The 20,203-nt window shown below is 37.1% G+C and overlaps 1 protein-coding gene across 1 annotated transcript in view; it reads right to left on the bottom strand.

The window, feature by feature from the left end:
* Nucleotides 1-12,863, bottom strand: part of LOC131028826 (probable tocopherol cyclase, chloroplastic) — a 284,943-nt gene extending 272,080 nt beyond the window's left edge. Inside the window, 2 exon segments of the mRNA XM_057959174.2 lie at nt 11,991-12,235; nt 12,482-12,863. Coding sequence (XP_057815157.2) covers nt 11,991-12,235; nt 12,482-12,696 — 460 coding nt within the window. The 5' untranslated portion in view covers nt 12,697-12,863.
* Nucleotides 12,864-20,203: the final 7,340 nt, after the last annotated feature.

The following is a 20,203-nucleotide window of genomic DNA, read 5'->3' as shown; positions in this document are numbered from 1 at the left end:
GAGGAAATAGATGGTGAAAAAGAGGAAGACAAGGCTGAAAACTTGTCTAAAATGGAGTCCAAGGATGGGGAAGGAGATGGGCAACTTAGGGAAGCTCGTCTCACAAGTATTAGGCAGGAAGGGTCATTCCGGATGAGAGGAGTGCTTGCTAGACAGCGAGTCATAACTTTGGTTGATACAGGTGCCACTCATAATTTCATTGATGCTAGGATGGTGGAGAAGCGTGGCATACAAACAGAGGAGTTTGGGGGAATTAGAGTGAGGGTAGCTGATGGCTATGTCCTCAAATGTGATCGTAAGATCACTGAACTCCCATTGAAAGTTAATAATTATGACTTTAAGGCAGATTTCTATGTTGTGCCTATGGGAGATACAGATATAGTCCTTGGGATGAGTTGGTTGCATGATATTGGGGAGTTCACTCTTAACCTCAAGGAGATGGAGATGAGGTTTAAAGTGAATGGGAAGACACATATTCTTAAGGCAATCAGGGACAGTGATCTCAGGATGGTTTCTTTCCGGAGGATGGCTAGATTGATTCGACATGATCAGGTAGAGTGGGCAGCAGAGTGCATGTTGATGCCATCACAGGAGGGACAGCAGAAGATTGAATATCCTCCTGATATTCAGGAGCTTAGAGTTAAACACTCTAAGGTGTTCAGTGACATTCCACCAGGTAGACCACCAGATAGGGGTATTGAGCACATCATTGAGTTAGAGGAGGGGGCTAAACCCATCATGATTACACCTTACAGGCATCTGAAGAGGTTGAAGGATGAAATTGAGAAAACCGTAAAGGAGTTACTTGCTATGGGCCACATTAGACCAAGTAAGTCTCCTTTCGCTTCTTCAGTGGTCTTAGTGAAGAAGAAGGATGGGACATTGAGGATGTGCATTGATTACAGGGTGCTTAATAGGAAGACAATTAAAAACAGGTACCCCATTCCTAGGATCGATGAGTTGATAGATGAGCTTCATGGAGCTTGCTTCTTCTCGAAGATAGATTTGAAATCAGGTTATCACCAGATTAGAGTTAGAGAGCAGGACATTGAGAAGACAGCCTTTAGATGTCATTGTGGCCATTTTGAGTTTGTAGTTATGCCATTTGGGCTAACTAACGCACCTGCTACTTTTCAGGCGACAATGAATCGGGTTTTCCATCTTCAGTTGAGGAAATTTGTTCTTGTCTTCTTCGATGATATCTTGGTGTACAGTAGATCTTGGGAGGAGCACTTGGTTCACCTTGACATAGTGTTGGATATATTGGGCAGAGAGTCCTTGTATGCAAAGGAGTCGAAGTGTGATTTGGGCATGACAGAGTTGTTGTACTTGGGTCACATCATCAGTGCAGAGGGCGTACGCATGGATCCTGAAAAGATTCGTGCCATTGTGGAGTGGCCTTCACCGGTGAACCTTACACAGTTGAGGGGCTTTCTGGGATTATGTGGTTTCTACAGGAGGTTTGTGGATGGATATTCTAGGCATGCAGCACCCTTGACAGATTTGATGAGAAAGGGAGCTTTCTTGTGGACTCCTGAGGCACAGGAGTGTTTTGAGAAATTTAAGGAGTTGATGACTTCTTGTCCAGTGTTAGCATTACCAGATTTCAGCAAACCTTTTGAGCTACACTATGATGCTTCCAGGGAGGGCATTGGAGCGATGCTTATGCAGGAGAAGCACCCTATTGCTTATGAGAGCAGGAAATTGAGAGGGCCAGAGCGGAGTTTCAGCATTTATGATAAGGAGATGTTAGCTATTATGCATGCTTTGGCTAAATTCAAGCAATATTTGGTAGGTAGCAAATTTTCTATCAAAACCGACCATAATAGCCTAAAATACTTTTTGGAGCAGCGAGATCTCAATGATAGGCAGCAGAAGTGGGTGAGCAAGTTACAGTCCTATGACTTTGACATTACATATTTTAAGGGGACACAGAATGTAGTTGCTGATGCCTTATCACGTCGGCCCCATTTGAGCTTATTGACAGACATATCGGAGGATTGGAGACACTTGATCCTTGCAGAGTATGCAAAGGATACTTGGGCAGCTGGATTCATAGATGGGACTATTCAGGACAGCAGATACACCCTTGTGAATGAGCTCATCATTTACAAAGGGCGAATATTTTTGGTTCCAAGATCAGCAGTGAGGAGGATGGTTCTGAAATCTTTTCATGATTCACCTATGGCAGGACATCCTGGTTTCTACAAGACATACCGGCAGATTAGAGAGCGCTTCACATGGAAAGGGCTCAAAGCAGAGGTACTTCAGTATGTTAGGGAGTGTCCCACCTGCCAACAGAATAAGCAAGAACACTCCTATCCAGCCGGTTTACTTCAGCCACTTCCGATTCCTGATAGGAAGTGGGAGTGTTTGTCTATGGACTTCATCACAGGACTGCCTAGAGCCCAAGGCAGGGACTGCATATATGTGGTTGTGGATCGCCTTACGAAGTTTGCACACTTTTTTCCAATCACTGCTACATACACTGCTACGCAGGTGGCAGAGTTGTTCTTCAAGGAGATATTCAGATTACATGGCTTACCTCGGAGCATTGTGAGTGACAGGGACAGCAGGTTTATGAGTCACTTTTGGCAGGAGCTATTCAGGTTGTGTGCGACAAAGCTCACTCCGAATACTAGCTACCACCCTCAGACAGATGGTCAGACGGAGATAGTGAACAAATGGGTGGAGGGATATCTCAGAAATTATATAGCAAGGCAACAAAAGGCATGGGTAAAGTGGATTTATCTCTGTGAGTATTGCTACAATACCACTTATCACATGTCTATTCAGATGTCACCCTTTATGGCCCTGTATGGGTATGAGGCACCCAATTTTATGGATTTGCTTTTGAGTGACAGTAGAGTGCCCAGTGCAGGTGATTTGTTACAGGAGAGTCAAGACATTGTTAAGACTCTCAAGGATAATATAACTAAGGCACAGAATCAGCAGAAGCAGTATGCAGATCAGAAGAGGACTGAGCGGACTTTTGAGGTTGGAGATATGGTGTATCTTATGTTGCAGCCTTACCGTCAATCCACTCTCAAGAAGAGTGGTGCCGAGAAACTTAAGCCACGATACTATGGTCCATTTAGGATTATCAGGAAAGTGGGAGAGGTGGCTTATGAGTTAGATTTACCGGCAGAGAGCAAGGTACACAACGTTTTTCATGTGTCACGCCTCAAGAAGGCGCTAGGACATCATATTGTGCCTTCTACAGTACTACCACCCCTGGATGATGAGGGAAAACTTGTTTTGATACCAGAGGCTATCATTGATTTCAGAGAAAGGAACTTGAGGAGACGTACCATCCGGGAATATTTGGTGAAGTGGAAGGATTTGCCAGTAGAGGATGCTACTTGGGAGAATGAGGAGATTTTGCAGCATCCGGAGTTGAAGTTGCTTGAGGACAAGCAATTTCAGGAAGGGCGGACTGTAATGTCCCCACCTTTTTAGCATCTCAGTGGAGTTCTTAGCCTTTACATTCTCCGAAGGCTAAGTGGAGAAATAAGGAGAAATTGATTAAATTAATTTCTTATTAAGTCATTAAATAAAATAAAATAAAAAAAGGTGACTTTATATTTAATTAATTTAATTTAAAGTGACTTAAGTGATTTATTTAAATATTTTAATGTTATTATAAAGTTATAAAGTAACTTTATAATAATAAAGTCACTTTAATATTATAATGTGTGAATATGTCTTTAATCCCACATTGGCCAAGAAAGTGTTCGAGCTCTCATAAGAAAGAATAAAAAGGGATTTAAGAGCTCATTTTATATCATCCATCCAGAGAATTGATATTTGTTTGTTATGAACTTGGGAGAAGAAGCCAAGGGTTTCTGATTCAGTCAGCCATAGGAGAGCGACAATTCTTCAGTGTTGCAATCATTTGAGGTGGTGAAATATCCACTGAATTTGGCATTTCAGAAGAGCTTCATTCTGGAGTTCTATTTGGGCTTTAAAAAGAAGGGAAGACATCTAGGGTATGCAGATTTTCGAATATATATCAATTGTAAACCTACAGTTTCATTTGGCAGCCATTAAAAATCAGAATTGAAGCAATCATTTCAAGATACAATTGCTGCTACAGTAGACGCTACAGTAACCGCGCTACAGTAATCCGTGAATAGTGAAACGCTACAGTGGCGTGAATAGTGACGTGCTACAGTACTAAGAAATCAGGCATTTAATTGGCAAATTATTCGTAGCTACAGCAGGAACGTGTTCAATTGGCAGTCCATTGAAGAGTGGAGACCATCATTTGCAGCAAGCATTTTATATATCAGGTTCTCTAATTTTGCTATCATAAGTTTTGGAAATTACATGTTATACCTTTGTAACTATTTGGTGTGAGAATAACTAATAAAAACTTCATTATGCTGCTGCCACATAATTTCTAGTTTGCATGCCAAGTGTTTGATGATTTGTCAAGCAGCTGTAGTTGTTATTTTTAGTTACTTATATGCATCAAAATCAATTGGCATATCATTTCTATGACATTGTTAGTCAATCTTTCATGGTTAGAGGCATTCAAAACATTAATTGCAGTGTACAAGACCCAAACAATACAAACAGAAAACTCATAACAGCAAGTACAGACTTTGCAAGACAAGTGTTTGACAAAATTCCCAAGGGTAGAAATCAATGATTTAAGGGCAAAGTTAGTAAGGGTTCTTACAGTCACCTTACAATAGTGATCTAACACATACATCTCATGAAAGATCGTCACCTTGCATGACATAACACATACATGCAATATTGCATACAAGATATTCATGAATATATCAAATTACATATAATTACAACTCAATTTATAATTTAGTCATACCAAGTTTACCTCTAAAGTAATCCACTTTCAATTTTGCAAGAGGTTTGGTAAATATGTCGGCACTTTGCTCTTCAGTGCTGATGTAGATCAATTTGATGACATCTCTTTCTACCATATCTCGTATGTAATGGTAAGGGATTTCTATATGCTTGGATCGATTGTGAAAAACTGGATATATAGAAAGTTTGATGCAGCTTTGATTATCACAGTGAATCACAGTGGGGTTCAGGGGTTTCCCAAATAGTCCAACTAGTAATTTCCTTAACCAAACTGCTTCACGAGCTCCCATGGAGGCAGCCATATACTCAGCTTCAGTGGAACTTTGGGCTACTGCTGACTGTTTTAAACTAAACCAGGATATCATAGTTGATCCAAGGCTAAAACAACACCCCGTTGTACTTTTACGATCAATGGAACTGCCTGCCCAGTCGGAATCAGAGTACCCTTGGAGTTGTATCTCAACATTTTTATACTTCAGGCCAAATCCAATAGTACCACGCAAGTATCTCAGAATATGCTTAGCAGCCATTAGGTGAATCTTCTTGGGTTCGCACATGAATTGACTTAATACATTAGTAGCATAGCAAATATCAGGGCGAGTGTTTACCAGGTACATAAGGGATCCAATAATTTGTCTGTAGTATGTAGGATCTATAGATTCTGAATCTACTGCTTCACTTTTGAGCTTATGAAGATTTGTTTCCATTGGAATAGATAGAGGTTTACAATCTATCATACCAAATTTGGTCAAGATATCAGTGGTGTATTTCCCTTGATTTAGGAAAATAATATTCTCCTTTTGCCATACTTCTAGACCCAAAAAATAGTGTAGTAGACCTAGATCCTTCATATTGAATTCAGCCACAAGATCTTGTTTGCATTTTGCAATGAGATGATCTTCTCCTGTTATCAATAAGTCATCAACATAGAGAACAAGTATTAACATGTCACCATTCGATATTTTGAAGTATATGTTAGAATCTACTTCATTTTTGGAATAACCTAGCTTGGAGAGATAACTATCTATCCTTCCGTACCATGCCCTGGGAGCTTGCTTAAGGCCATAGAGAGCTTTTCTTAGTCTGCATACATAGAGATTTCTATCGTGTGTAGCAAAGCCTTCAGGTTGTTCTATATATACTTCTTCCTCAATTACACCATTCAAAAATGCGGTTTTTACGTCCATTTGATGTACCTTCCACCCTTTAGACGCTGCAATGGCAATAATGGTTCTTACAGAAGTATATCGAGCAACTGGAGCAAATGTCTCTTTGTAGTCAATTCCAGCCTTTTGAGAAAACCCCCTGGCAACGAATCTGGCTTTGTGTTTTTCAATACTGCCATCTGGTGCATATTTGATTTTGAATAACCACTTTGAAGAGACAATTGATTTGTCTTTTGGTCTAGATACAATGTCCCAGACATCATTCTTTAATATAGATTGGTATTCCTCAATCATTGCATCTTTCCAAGCTTGACATGTTAAGGCTTCTTCAACATTTGATGGTTCAGATTTTGTAAGTTCGATCATGAGTGCAACATAGCATGATTGACTTCTAGTTTTCTTATTCTCTTTGAAGATTTCATCAGATTCCACATTGTTTTCTTCAAGCATCTTTCTTGCGCATAGTGGTCTTTTCTTGTTGTTAGGATTTTCCGCATTCTCGAAATTAGGTGATTGAAGTTCATTATTTTCTATGCTATTCTCCCTCTGATTCTCAACTGTAAGATTTTCATCTGATTCTGTAGTTTGATCATCTTCTGCACTTAGGGAGAGTTTATAAGCAGCATCTTCTTCAAATTTGACATCTCTACTGATTTCAATAGATCTTCGCCCTGGAATGTAGACTCTATATCCTTTAATGGTTTCACTGTAGCCAACAAATATGCCTTTCTTCCCGGAAAATTCTAGTTTGGTTCTCTATTCTTTAGGAACGTGAATATACACGTAGCAACCAAAGATTCTTAGATAGCTTAAGTCTGGTTTATTTCCTGTAAAGGCTTCTTCAGGTGTTATATTATCTAGAATTGAATGAGGGCATCTGTTTTGAATATACACAGTTGTATTTGAGGCTTCAGCCCAAAATGAGATATGTAGATTTTGATCATGCATCATAGCTTTAGCGGCTTCGATGATGGTTCTGTTTTTTCTTTCTGCGACTCCATTCTGTTGAGGATTATAAGGTACAATACACTCCCTCTTAATCCCAACAGAAATGCAGAATTCTTTAAAATTTTCAGAGATGTATTCACCCCCATTATCTGATCTTAGAGTCTTTATTTTCTTCCCAGTTTGATTTTCCACTAGGGCTTTAAATTCTTTGAATTTTGATAACACTTCATTTGATTCCTTGAGTTTTATGAAATAGATCCAAGTTTTCCTAGAGTCGTCATCAACAAATATCACGTAATACAAGAAACCCCCTAGTGGTGGTAATGACATTGGGCCACACAAATCAGTGTGGACAAGTTCTAGTACAACTTTTGATTTGTGTTCACTTGAGGGAAAGGACCCTTTTGAGTTATTCCCTAGAGCACATCCTTTACAAGTTCCAACATGATCAGATTTTAGATTGGGTAATCCTGTGGTAATCTTTCCTATAGAAGGTAGGGCACTGAATCAAAGATGTCCCAGTCTTCTATGCCAAATTTCATTAGAGTTTGATACTTCATGATTTAGAGCTTGTTTTGAATATTACATAATTTGTATAAACTACCATCTCTAGATCCTATAGGAATAGCATTCTTTATATTAGAATTTTTAGGCTAGAGTAGAACTTTATCTTCATGGAAGGTAACACGATATCCTTGATCAGCTAGTCCTGAAATAGAGACCAAATTCCTTTTGATGCTTGGTACAAAAAGAACATCTTTCAATTGTAGTGTAACTCCTGTTCTTAATTGAATTGAGCAGGTCCCAATTCCTTTCACTGGATAGGTAGAATTGTCTCCTATTGTAACTTCTTCAGTTGAGTGGCCTTCAAAGGTTTCGAATTGATCTCTATATCCGGTTATGTGTCGAGATGCTCCACTATCGATTATCCACATATGTTTGTTTGAGTTTAGTTCACTTGATAAGGCTAAGAAAAATAGAGGATTTTCTACTTCCTTGACTTCAACTATGGTTGCTTGAGCTTTCTTCCTTTCTGGACAGAATCTGTGAGTGTGTCCAAATTTATCACACTTGTAGCATTGAATCTTGGAGAAGTCTCTGCTTTTGTGGTTATTTCCTCTCTTCCGTTTGAACTTCATTTTCTTCCCTTTGTTGCCTGTGTTAGCATGTAGTGCTTGAATTTCTCCCTCTTTGTTTGGACCCAATCCTCTTGTGATTAGCCGAGATTCTTCTTGAGTGCAATCATTCTTGAGTTGATCGAATTTTGGTAGTGTTAGACGAGCACTAATGCCTTGAATAAAGGATTCCCAACTGGCTGGTATTCCCTTAAGTGCTATTAGAGATAGCTCCATATCATCTACATTATTTCCAATAGTTGATAATTGGTCTTTCAACTCAGAAATCCTCATGAAGTAGGATGTAATTGATTCTCCTTTGTTCATGTAGATATGCATTAACTGCTGTTTTAAGGTGAGCAATCTGCTTGCATTATTTATTTCATATGAGTTTTGAATGGTCTTGAACATGTCATAAGTTGTAGTAAGTTTTGAGATGGTTGGGAGAATGTGATCTTTAACAGCATCAATTATGATTTTCTTAGCCTTGTTGTTGTGTCTTTTCCAGGTTGTTTTCTCTGGCTCGTCTTCAGGCATCTTAGTGTCTTCTTCTATGTATGCATCTAATTCGAGTTCTTGAAGAATTGTTGTTATTCGAATTCTCCATGAGACAAAGTTGGATGCGCCTTCGAGTCTATCCTCCACTCTAACACTGTTCACCATGATTGTTTGTTCTTCTTTTGATTCTAAATGAGTTGTATTTTAATTTTTAAAAAATGTCACTATCTTTTTATTTTCTCTACCAACCTGGCTCTGATACCATGTTAAGGAATTTAAATCTGAGATAGAGAAACAATAGTCTGCTACTGTATCACTGTCTAATCTTTTATATGAATCAATTCTGTTCTTTAATTATTAATGATATCGACTGCTTGTTGGATCACAAGATTTCCGTTGTTATTGATATCGATCCCCAACAAGCATTGATGTCGGGTATATATAGAAACGTGAGGAGTCATGTTCCCGTAGAGGCATGACTTCTACGTGGCTTATGCCACGTAGAGTCATGTCTCTACATGAATATGACTCTTCGTAAGAGTCATCATTAGTTATAAACTAATTGCCTTAGCGGTGCGTGGGTTAGACTTCGACAGTCACATGCATACGCATTAGTAAAGACATCATTAGAAAACATGCATACGCATTGGTTTAATACGTTTAGCAGTCGATTACTATTGTAAAGTAATCAATGTATATAACGTGGTATATATATATATGTTGTTTTTCTTTAATCCGAATGAGGCTACATACTTAACATAATATACTACTATTATTTTGTTGTCACAATTGAAGTTTTTATCTGGTGTCATGATTAAATTTTATTGCTGTTATACTGCTGTCATGATTAAATTTTCAAATTTTACTGCCATTATATTTATTGCTATCCATTAATTCGTAGAAATCTCTCTCTCCCTCCCCACATACATACATATATGTATATATATATATACATATATATATATACACATATATATATATATGTATATATAATATATATAATATATATACACATGTGTGTGCGTATATGTACATACATGTGTGTGTGTATTGATAGCCCAAATGAGGCATAGTTGGATTTTGAAGTTTGAATAAGTCTAATCTTAAAATTTTAATTTTTAAATTTTTAAACTTTAAAATTTGAATAAATGAAATACTGTTGTTGTATAATATACTACTATTATTCTGTTGTCACAATTGAAGTTTTAATCTGCTGTCATGATTAAATTTTATTGTTGTTGTACTGCTCTTATAATTAAATTTACAAATTTTACTGCCATTTATATCCATTAATTCGTAGAAATATCTCTCTCCCCATATGTGTATGTATATGTATATGTATATGTAAATGTAAATGTAAATGTATATGTATATGTGTGTTTGTGTATGTATGTGTATGTATATACGTATACATATATGTATGTATGTATGTATATGTATGTGTGTATATTTATATATATACACATATATATGTCTGCCAACCATCCCCAAGAAATGGCCTTCAGACTACCATCCCCTACCGTTATCACAACCCCAACCCCAAAATGCCCTCGAACAGAGTCAAAATTGATATATTTTCAAAGGTTTTGCGTCTCAAGAATTCAGATTCAAATACACTAAAAAAATACTCTATGCACCTAGTCAAGGACACACCACACAAGAAGCACTAACCTTGAAATGACATCTTGGAGGCTCATAGGCAGCAATTACTACTTACACAAATAACTAGTGTTATTAATTATGGATCCACAAAATACCAAACCCTTCAACATTTGGAAAACCTGAAACCTCACATCTGACACACTAATTCCAAAAATGCATCAAAGTAACAACAAAAGATATTCTAAACAAAAATATGAACCATTGATATAATATATACCTTATTGTTCCAAATGCAATACATGTTGCATCTGCGAATCTTAGGGGCCATGCAATGAGAAGGATAAACCATGAAGCAAAGAAACAGAAGTAAATAGCATAGAATACAAAGGAAATAGAGGATGCTAAAACACCGCAAATTTGGTGACATCACTTTATCGTGAAAACTTAGGCCATCAAGAAACAAGTACCAGTACCAATGCAGGTACAGGAAATAGATGTGTGAAATGCCATTTTATTTGGCACCCTAGGTATAGTTTTAAATGTTTTCTGGATGCAACTGTGTCAAGATTTTTAGAATAATGTTTTCTCAATGGAAAAGTTACTAGATGTCTTACAATAATATGAACCTTGTTGTTCCAAATATAATGGATATCATATGGATATCATATATGAGAATGTTACGGATTAGGAATGAGAAGGATGAACCTCACAGAAAAGAAATGTAAGTACATGGTATAGCAAGCAAAGGCAATAAGTGAGGCGTCAAACACCAGAAATTAACTAGCATCATTCTATCACGTGAAGCTAAGTTATTAGGAAACGGATACAAGTATTGTTGCAAGTAAGGAAACGCCAATTTTTTGGTACTCTAGAAACGGCTTGTCCTGAAAATATCCATAAAAAAAAAATAGAAAATTTTCAATATTGTGTGCATAATTTGTTAATTACATTCAAATAAAATTAAAAATCAATAAACACTGCATAGTTCAGATTAAGTGAGTACTGATTTCTTTTGTTCTTTTCCAGTTTAGTTTTGTTATTCAGACTTTAAGCGGGCCCCTGCTGCAAGTTTGTAATGGTAACATCCAGGAAGAGCCCTGGATTACTCAAAATGCCAATTCATTTCCAGGGAAAATAAGAACAGGAAGCAGCACAAGAATTGTTTTAGTTTGGATACAAAATGTGATTCTGGAAAATGAGGTAACATAAATGAGAAGCGAAGAAAATATTCAACAGTATAGTATGTAAAGGCAAAATGAGCGTGGTAAATGCCACAAAATCGGTATGGCATCACCTTATTATAAAAAGTGGAAAAAAGCTTCATCACAATGGAATGTTCCATCCTTAATAACTGGGAATACCATAATGGGAATTGAAACATCAGAAATGTGAGCGCTTAAACTTCACAATAGCATCTAGTCCACACTCAAGGGTTATAAACTCAAAAACTCCCAACCCTGGCTAGGACCCACATTCAAAAACCTTGTCCAGCGTCGTAACAGGTACTTATTGACTCGGGAATTTGTATCATTTGTTGATTATGGTCTGTTATATTTCGTATTTAAGATGCACGCAACTGGCTGCAACAGGGAAGCAGAGAGATAGGCATTGGCAAAAAAACTCGTATAGATGAGAGTCCTTAAGAACAAGGAAGCAGAATACTTGAAGACTAATATAAATGCAAGAACCTTTATGATCAAACAAAGAGACTAACTATACTAATAGATTTTTTAAGTTAAAACAAAGCAGGTTCTCTCTCGCTCACATGAAATGAAGACCATAGGAAATAAGTAAAACTTGATGAGAATAGGATGCCAGGAAGACTCACTTCCCCAAAAAGATTGAACATCATTTGAGTATTGGCAAATGTACTTCTCGTCTGCACCAAGGATCTGAGCTCCAATTCCTGGAAAGCGTGGTCCAATCACTAATTCTTCCAAGGCCCCAGATTTTCTATTGAAGGCTGGATCCTCATCCGAATACATAAAACAGAAACTCTGCTTCTGTTTAGGTAAGGACACTTTGAAATACCAACCTTCAAAAAATCTCCTAATACTTCCATCAAAATGATACCTGAACCCAATGAGCAAAGAACAGATGAAAATTAATTCACACACACCAATTCATTGAGAGAAATACAGATTAATGATCAACCACCACCCAACAGAGAATATAAATTCCTGGACGCATTGACCTGAATAATTCTTTATAAAACGAAAACACCCACGTAACTTAATCCAAAATTTAGAAATTAAAAATAAAAATTTACTGAATGTGTCGATTATTTTATTTTTATTCTTTCAATTTCAATTACTATACCCGCTGTGAGGAGTCCGGAGGTGTCTTTGAGCAGGGGTTGGAATGTACACGGGATTTACAGAGGGTTTACAGTCGGCACGAATCAATGAACGCCTTCTTCTCCTGGTCTGCCTTCTACTAATCTGCAAATAATTTGTATGCACAATTTGGTTTGGATAAGAATCGGCAAATAGAAGATATGGATTTTGAATTGCAATGCCAGGAATAAGAGACATTTTTTGAAACGTTTGCTTTAATTTCGTAGATACGATGGTCTACAACGTAGGGAATACAATTGTACAGTACTGTTTTTTTAGGGGGAGGGGAGCAGAGGAGTAACAGTGGGGATATGAAAGGTTAACGTTCCATTCAGTTTTTTATTTGAACGTTCAATATAATTTTGTGTTATGGCTTGGAGATGTTTAGATTTATCATAAATCTTAGATATAGGTTTACATAAAATCTAATAAATTCAGGCATGTTATTTATTTAAAAGGACATTTATTTTATTTCATGAAGAGTATTGGTTAAGTTGTGTTTTTTTTTTCTCAAAGTGGAATGTTAAGTTGTGTTTTTTTTTTCTCAAAGTGGAATTGTGTATAAATGTATTTATTAATTTTTTATTGGAGATGTTTAGATTTATCATAAATCTTAGATATAGGTTTACATAAAATCTAATAAATTCAGGGATGTTATTTATTTAAAAAGACGTTTATTTTATTTCATGAAGAGTATTGGTTAAGTTGTGTTTTTTTTTTTCTCAAAGTGGAATTGTGTATAAGATATATTTTTTAATTTTGTATAAAAATTAATAAATAAGATATAAGTATATGTACAAAATTAATAATTTGGACAAGCGGTGCAATGCATCAAGTTAATAGCAATAGTGTGATTAGTGTAGAGTAGATAAAAGTAGAGATGAAAATGGAGGGAGGAGGAAGAAGGATAGATTTAGATGGAGAAATAGTGAGAGGCAGAGGGATTGATAAAAATAGTGAACAAGAGATAAAGAGATTAAGATTATAGAGAGAAAGAGGTACAGGGAGAGATAAAGATAGAGAGAAAAAGAGATATAGATAGGGAGAAACATGGAGTGTGTGTGTGTGTGAGAGAGAGAGAGAGAGGGCGGGAGAGAAAGATATATATGAAGATACAGAGAGGGAGATAGAGATAGATAGATAGATAGAGAGGGAGTCAAAGAGGGAAAAATAGATAGAGTGGTGTGTGTGTGTGGAGAGAGAGAGAGAGAGAGAGAGAGAGAGAGAGAGAATTCAACTTATTAAAAAAATTAAATTCACCATCCTCATCACTAAGTGTTGGAGTAATCATTGTGGATGATATTTGACAAATAATATGTTAACAATGAAGATTTTTGTTTGTGTAGAGAATATATATATATATTTAGAGATTGTATAACTTATTAAAAATGATGATGTTTAAAATTTGTACAATTTTGTTATAGAATTTTGTGAATACGTCGTAATGTTTTTTTATACTATAATTGTTGGGTTGATATGAGTTGTTTAGGGTTTTGTTACTATGGTGTATAGGCGGTTCTAGTAGTGCTAGTATGGATGGCATATTGTAGGGGTAATTTTGACAAGCCAAACAAAAAGGTTTTTTGTAGTTATACATGATATTCGTTGTATGTTGGTCTAGGTGGTAGGTGTAGAGTAGCCATGGTGGGTTGTTTCGAGCTATGTTATGGAGGAAGACAATGAATTTCAATACTTTTATATATGCAATGTTTCCTTTCATATCAATAAAATATAACTCTATTGCCAATCAAAAAATAATAATCATTGTTGTCACTAAATGTTGGAATAATCATTATGATTGTTGTTTCACAAATAATAAATTGGCAATGGAGATATATCAAATAATTGTTATTAAACAATGTTGAAATTATAATAAAAAATAAATCATTATGAAGATTACAAAGGCATTAATATATTAATGTAGAATAAAACAAGCATTAACATACAAAAAATTGTAAAGGAATAAGATTTTGTGATAATTTCTAGAAAATAAAGATTTATGTAAATATAACATATGTGTGTTTGAAATTTGTCAAGAAACCATTATTAAACATATATTAATATCATGTGTTAGTTGTTTTAACTAATCTTCTACATTCGTAGAATTTTTGTATTTGATTGCTTTACTGCAACCTCATTTTCTAAATGACAAACCTTATATAGGTATTTTTTGGGACACCAATTTCATTAAGTTCTCATCAATTGAGTTTCCAATATTTAATTTCTATTGAAGGTGTTGGAAAATAATTTAAAAAGTTTGTCCCAATGTTGTAAGAGATCAAAATTATTGTTGACAATTTGTCATTAGTTACACTCTACATAACAAATGATTTAATAAAACCAGCTAATTGTACATATTTATTTATTCTATGGAAAAAATAACAGACATAAAGTTCATTAATGGAAATATTGAAAGGAGCGAAATGGCGGTGATTGAAGGCAGCAAGAGCGGTGGTGGAGATAGGAGCAAGGTTACCAATGTACGAAGTTCTGGCATTCAAGCCACGAAGATTGGATCATGGAGCGATGAAGCAGATATTGCCTTTCCCATTGAAGCAGGTAGGTTGCAACCCACTCAGAAACCGGCTAATTCTGGGAGAGCGGACATTTTCCATGGTGACAGATATCCCAAACCGCGGATGAATTATGGAAATCCGTATTCGAGTGGCAACCAGTGCCCTATTGACCCGCATAAATGGAAGGAAAATGGTTTCATTTGGAATAAAAAAGGTTGGTTTCGCAAAGCCAAGTATCCTGCTTCCGAGTTCCCCCAAAACTGGCAACCATCGCCTCAATCTAGCATCCCCGGTGCAGCAATTGAGAGAGGCAATCCACACTCTGAACCCAATCTGGTCCCTCTGAAATCTCATGGTAATTTCCAATTGCGGAATGGGCGCTTCGGGCAAGATAACTCTAGGGTGGACCACACCAGGTTTTGGAGATCTAACTTCCATCCTAAAAATCGGAACCCTTGGTCGAATCGAAAGAGAAACCTTGACTTCCAAAGACCGACCTTCCTCCCTCATTGACCCCATCATCCTAAATCGGTAAGAAAAACTTCAAGACCTGCCTTCTTTTTGGATGAAATTAAAATTAATTCTGATAGGTCGAATTTGCTTGAGTTTTTCTTTTTCATCAAGTAGGGTGGTGGAAAATGGGTTAAGGACAACTTTGAATCCTGGTGTAGAGCACAATGGGGAAAGGATATTAATATAAATAATCTCCCAAATGACTTCTTTATGATCAAATTTATGAGCAATGAGGAGAAATGGCAAGCTAAAAACAAAGGTCCATATATCTTGGATGGCATTGAAGTTCACATCATTGATTGGCAACCCAATTTCAATCCCTGAACTCATGTATTACCGGATAGTAAGGTATGGATGAGATTCTATAATTGTCCCTCGAATTACTGGCACATTGATGTCATTAAGGATATATGCAAAAACCTTGGCACATTTGTATCGGTTGATGACATTTTGGAGGATAAAATATGGGGAAGCTTCCTCAGAATTTGCATTAGCACAAATCAAATCAACAAGATCCCCGATGAAGTCAAAATTATTGATGCTAGGAAGTTCTGGATCCAAAAGATTGATAGAGAAGATCAGTTACATATTTGTCCTAAATGCTTCTCCTTGGATCACACCAGCTTAGGTTGTGATGTTTTGGCTACGATACAGAGAAGTTATTCCTGTATGCAATTTCCTATTGAAGAAAATCTACAACCGGAACCTCCTATATCCACTGATACCGGGGAGGATTTTTGCAACGAAATTCATGATAATGAGAATATTCCATTGATTGAGGCAACTCCTTTGAACATAGCTCCTCCCTCCTCTGGTCAAAGTGAGAGCCAACAAGATCTTCTCATGCTTCTGGAAAAGACCAAAACCTTACATGTGGATATTGAATCCAAATTAGCAGATTCGCTACCACCCTCTCCTCGTGTGCCTGGGAGTTAGCTGGTAATTGAAGATTGCAAAATTCACACTCAGGGTATGGAGGCTAGAAATCTGGGGGAGATGGGAAATAATATTTGCTCTTCGCTAGTTATTGAATTGGAAGATGGTGAATTTGAGTCTTCCTCCTCGAAGGGGGATGAAAACTTTGAACCGGACTTTGATCTTATATTGGAGGATACTAAAAAGGTTTTGGGAATTCGGATTATACCATTGACAAACCAAATTTTAAGCCAAAAGGAGTGCGGGGGCGCAAGTAAAAAAAATTTAGCTAGCAATGGTTGGTGCAGCTAGTGGTCAAACCAAACTTAATTTAGGGAAGGGAAATGCCCTTCCCCAAGAGCAATGAAACTCTTATCTTGGAATGTTAGGGGCATCAATGCCCCTAAGAAATGGCGCTTGATTAAGCACCAGATGGATGACACCAAAGGAGATATTTGGCCACTACAAGAAAATAAAAGGAGTAAGGCTGAGATTGATGCAAAAATGAGAGTTTGGAAATAGTGGAATGGTTTGTTTAGGCAATCGGATGGAGCCTCTAGTGGCTTGGGAATCATCTAGAATCCCATGAATGTTAGGATCTCTCTTGTTGGCGAAGATAAGTATTGGCAACATTGTCTAGTAACTATCCTAGGACGGAATGAGAATTTCAATCTTTTTAATGTGTATGGACCATCTTCTGTTGGTGATAAATGTGCTCTCTGGGATCTTTCAACCATCAGACTTAGCAGTATTACCGATGGCAGTTGTGTGGTAGTCGGGGACTTCAATGCCATCCTTTTCGTCAATGAGAAAAGTGGGGGCATTCGGAGAATTGGTACGGCCCAGAAGGACTTTTTGGAATCTGTTGAGAAGAATCACCTACTAGACATTGTTCCTAAAAATGGAGTTTTCACATGGACGAACAGGAGATCAGGTTTTACTAATATTGTTGAACGACTAGACCGGTTTCTTGTTACTGGTGATTAGCTAGGACAAAATCTAGCATTAGAGTCATCGATTCTCCCACTTATTGGATCATATCACTACCTGATCTATCTGGAGGTCGCCATGGGAGAAGCGGAGGGAGGCACTCCTTTCCGGTTTGAGAAAATGTGGTTCAAAGTGCTTGAGCTATATGGTCTTATATCTATTTGGTGGAATGAACCGGTTCTAGGGAACAATTCGAGATTATTCGTACTCAATAAGAAGCTCAAGTATATTAAGGTTAAGATCAAAGAATGGAATAGGATCCATTTCAAGAATATTCATATGGAGAAATTAAGAATTAAGGCTGAGTTGGAAGAAATAACCAATTCTATTATTACTTCAGGAATGAATGAGGATTTATTTAACAAAGAAAATACTCTTAAATCTTATCTAAATGAAATCCTTTGGTGTGAGGAAATCCATTAGCATAAAAAATCAAGGGAATTATGGCTTAAGGAAGGTGACAAAAACACCAAATTCTTCCACAGATCGACCATTGCCATTCGCAATAGAAACAGAATATCGGAGATTATGAGACCGGATGGAAACACTATCAGGAACTCTGAGGACATTGCGCAAGAAGCTGTAAGATTCTTTGAATCTTTAATGAATGGTGGTCACCAGATCGATCATGAAGCAAGAGCCAGAATTCTTAACTCAATCCCATCCATAATATCTGATAGTCAAAATACAACTCTCCTTAATCCTATTTCAATTGATGAAGTAAGGAAAATTACCTTCCAGCTAAAACCTGATAAGACTCCTGGCCCTGATGGCTTCCCTGCAGCTTTCTTCCAACAATTTTGGGATATCATCGCTCGAGATCTACATCTTGCAGTAGAAGAATCAAGAAAGAAAATGACTATGTTAGGTGTTATTAATCACACCTTTTTTATTTTAACCCCAAAAAAGCAAAACCCTCAACAAATGAGTGATTTTAGGCCCATTGCTTTATGCAACACGATCTATAAGATTGTAACAAAGATCATAACCAATAGATTGAAGCCCCTCCTTAAACACATCATATCAGATGAACAAAGTGGATTTGCCCCTGAAAGATCCATTATGGAAGGCATTATCATTGCCCATGAAACGCTTCACACAGCCGGGGAAACCAAGGATTCCTGCATGATTTTAAAACTGGATATTCTGAAAGCTTTTTATATGGTGGATAGGGGTTTCTTAATTGATGTACTAAATAAATTTGGTTTTTGCAAGGAATGGATCACATGGGTCACGAGTTGTTTATCTTCCCCCAAATTCTCCATTTTGGTTAATGGCTCATCTCATGGCTTCTTTTCCTCAACAAGAGGAATACGACAAGGTGATCCAATGTCACCATTTTTGTTTATCATAATCATCGAAGCCTTAGGTCAATCAATAATAGCTCTTCAACAAGATGATCGATGGATTGGAGTCAATGTGGCAACGGGGGTTGAAAAAATGACTCACTTGTAGTTTGCCAATGATACCATTTTGTTTGGCTCGGCTTGTAGAAGAGAGGAAACAACAATTAAATCATGCCTTGATGGTTATTGTATGGCTTCCAGGTAGAAAATCAATTGGCACAAATCTGAAGTGTTTTTTATCAACAGTACGATTAACTTGCAAGGTGTCTTATCAAGGATTCTTAATCTCAGAGTTGCAAACTTCCCAGGGAAATTTCTTGGAACCCCCCTCTTCATTGGTAGCAACATATCTTACTATTGGAAGGATCTTATTGATAAGTGCAAATCCAAGCTTGCAATTTGGAAAGGCAAGTGGTTATCCTCAGTTGGGAAACTCACTATGAAAAAATCGGTCCTTTCTGCGCTACCGGTTTTTTCCATGGCTTGTCTGAGATTACCAATGGCAATTGAAGATGAATTGATCTCTATAATGAGAAATTTCCTTTGGAATGGTTCGGATGACAAAGGGAAATTTCCTCTGGTAGCTTGGAAAAAGATCTGCCAACCAAAAAAGGTAGGGGGTACTGGCATTCGACAAATCTCGATTATGAATTTAGCTATGGGTGCAAAATTGGTTTGGGAAATTTGCAGTGGTGGTAAACAAAAATGGGCAAGGCTTCTAAAACATAAATATCTAGACTCCTTGGAGCCAAAAAGGATTCTCACTATAAACAACCCCCCCAGAGGTTCGGCCATCTGGAATTTTATTGTGGATAGCAGGGAAATCATAAGTGATCAGGTTACCTGGGATGTTAGGAATGGAAGGGATGCCTCCTTTAGGATTGATTCTTGGGTTGGTGAAGCTGCCTTATGTCTCAATCCTTCTCTGCAACCTATTATGGTAGAAACTTGTCGCCTATGGGGTCACAATATCTGTGATTATGGTTATCATATCCAAGAAAATGGCATTGCTAAGTGGAAATGGAACTTCTTGGATCCCTTGGACTTGGATCAACATCAGAAAGACTTGTTTGTCGACATTCTCAACAAAAGGGTTATTTTTCCTTCCCCTGAAAAGGACATTATTTGGTGGTGTAGTTCCTCTGATGGTAAATACAAAGTATGTTTTGGTTACAAATTGAAATAAGTGGCTATAGACAAAAAAGATTGGCCTGTTAATCTTTTTTGGCACCAACATCTCCTTCCCAAAGAAGACTGATTTGCCTGGTTGGCTTGTCAAAAAAAGATTCTAACTAAAGAAAGGCTCTATTCAATGGGTATCAATGGACCCAGCAGATGCATTTTATGTCAAGAGCAAGAAGAGACTGTGGATCATCTACTACTCCACTGCAAGTTCTTCGGCCACTGTTGGTGGCATTTCATGGG

Source organism: Cryptomeria japonica, chromosome 5 (genome assembly GCF_030272615.1).
Source record: "Cryptomeria japonica chromosome 5, Sugi_1.0, whole genome shotgun sequence".
Taxonomy (NCBI): Eukaryota; Viridiplantae; Streptophyta; class Pinopsida; order Cupressales; family Cupressaceae; genus Cryptomeria; species Cryptomeria japonica.
Note: the sequence above shows the minus strand (reverse complement) of the source record. Positions and strands in the feature narration are given on the sequence as shown.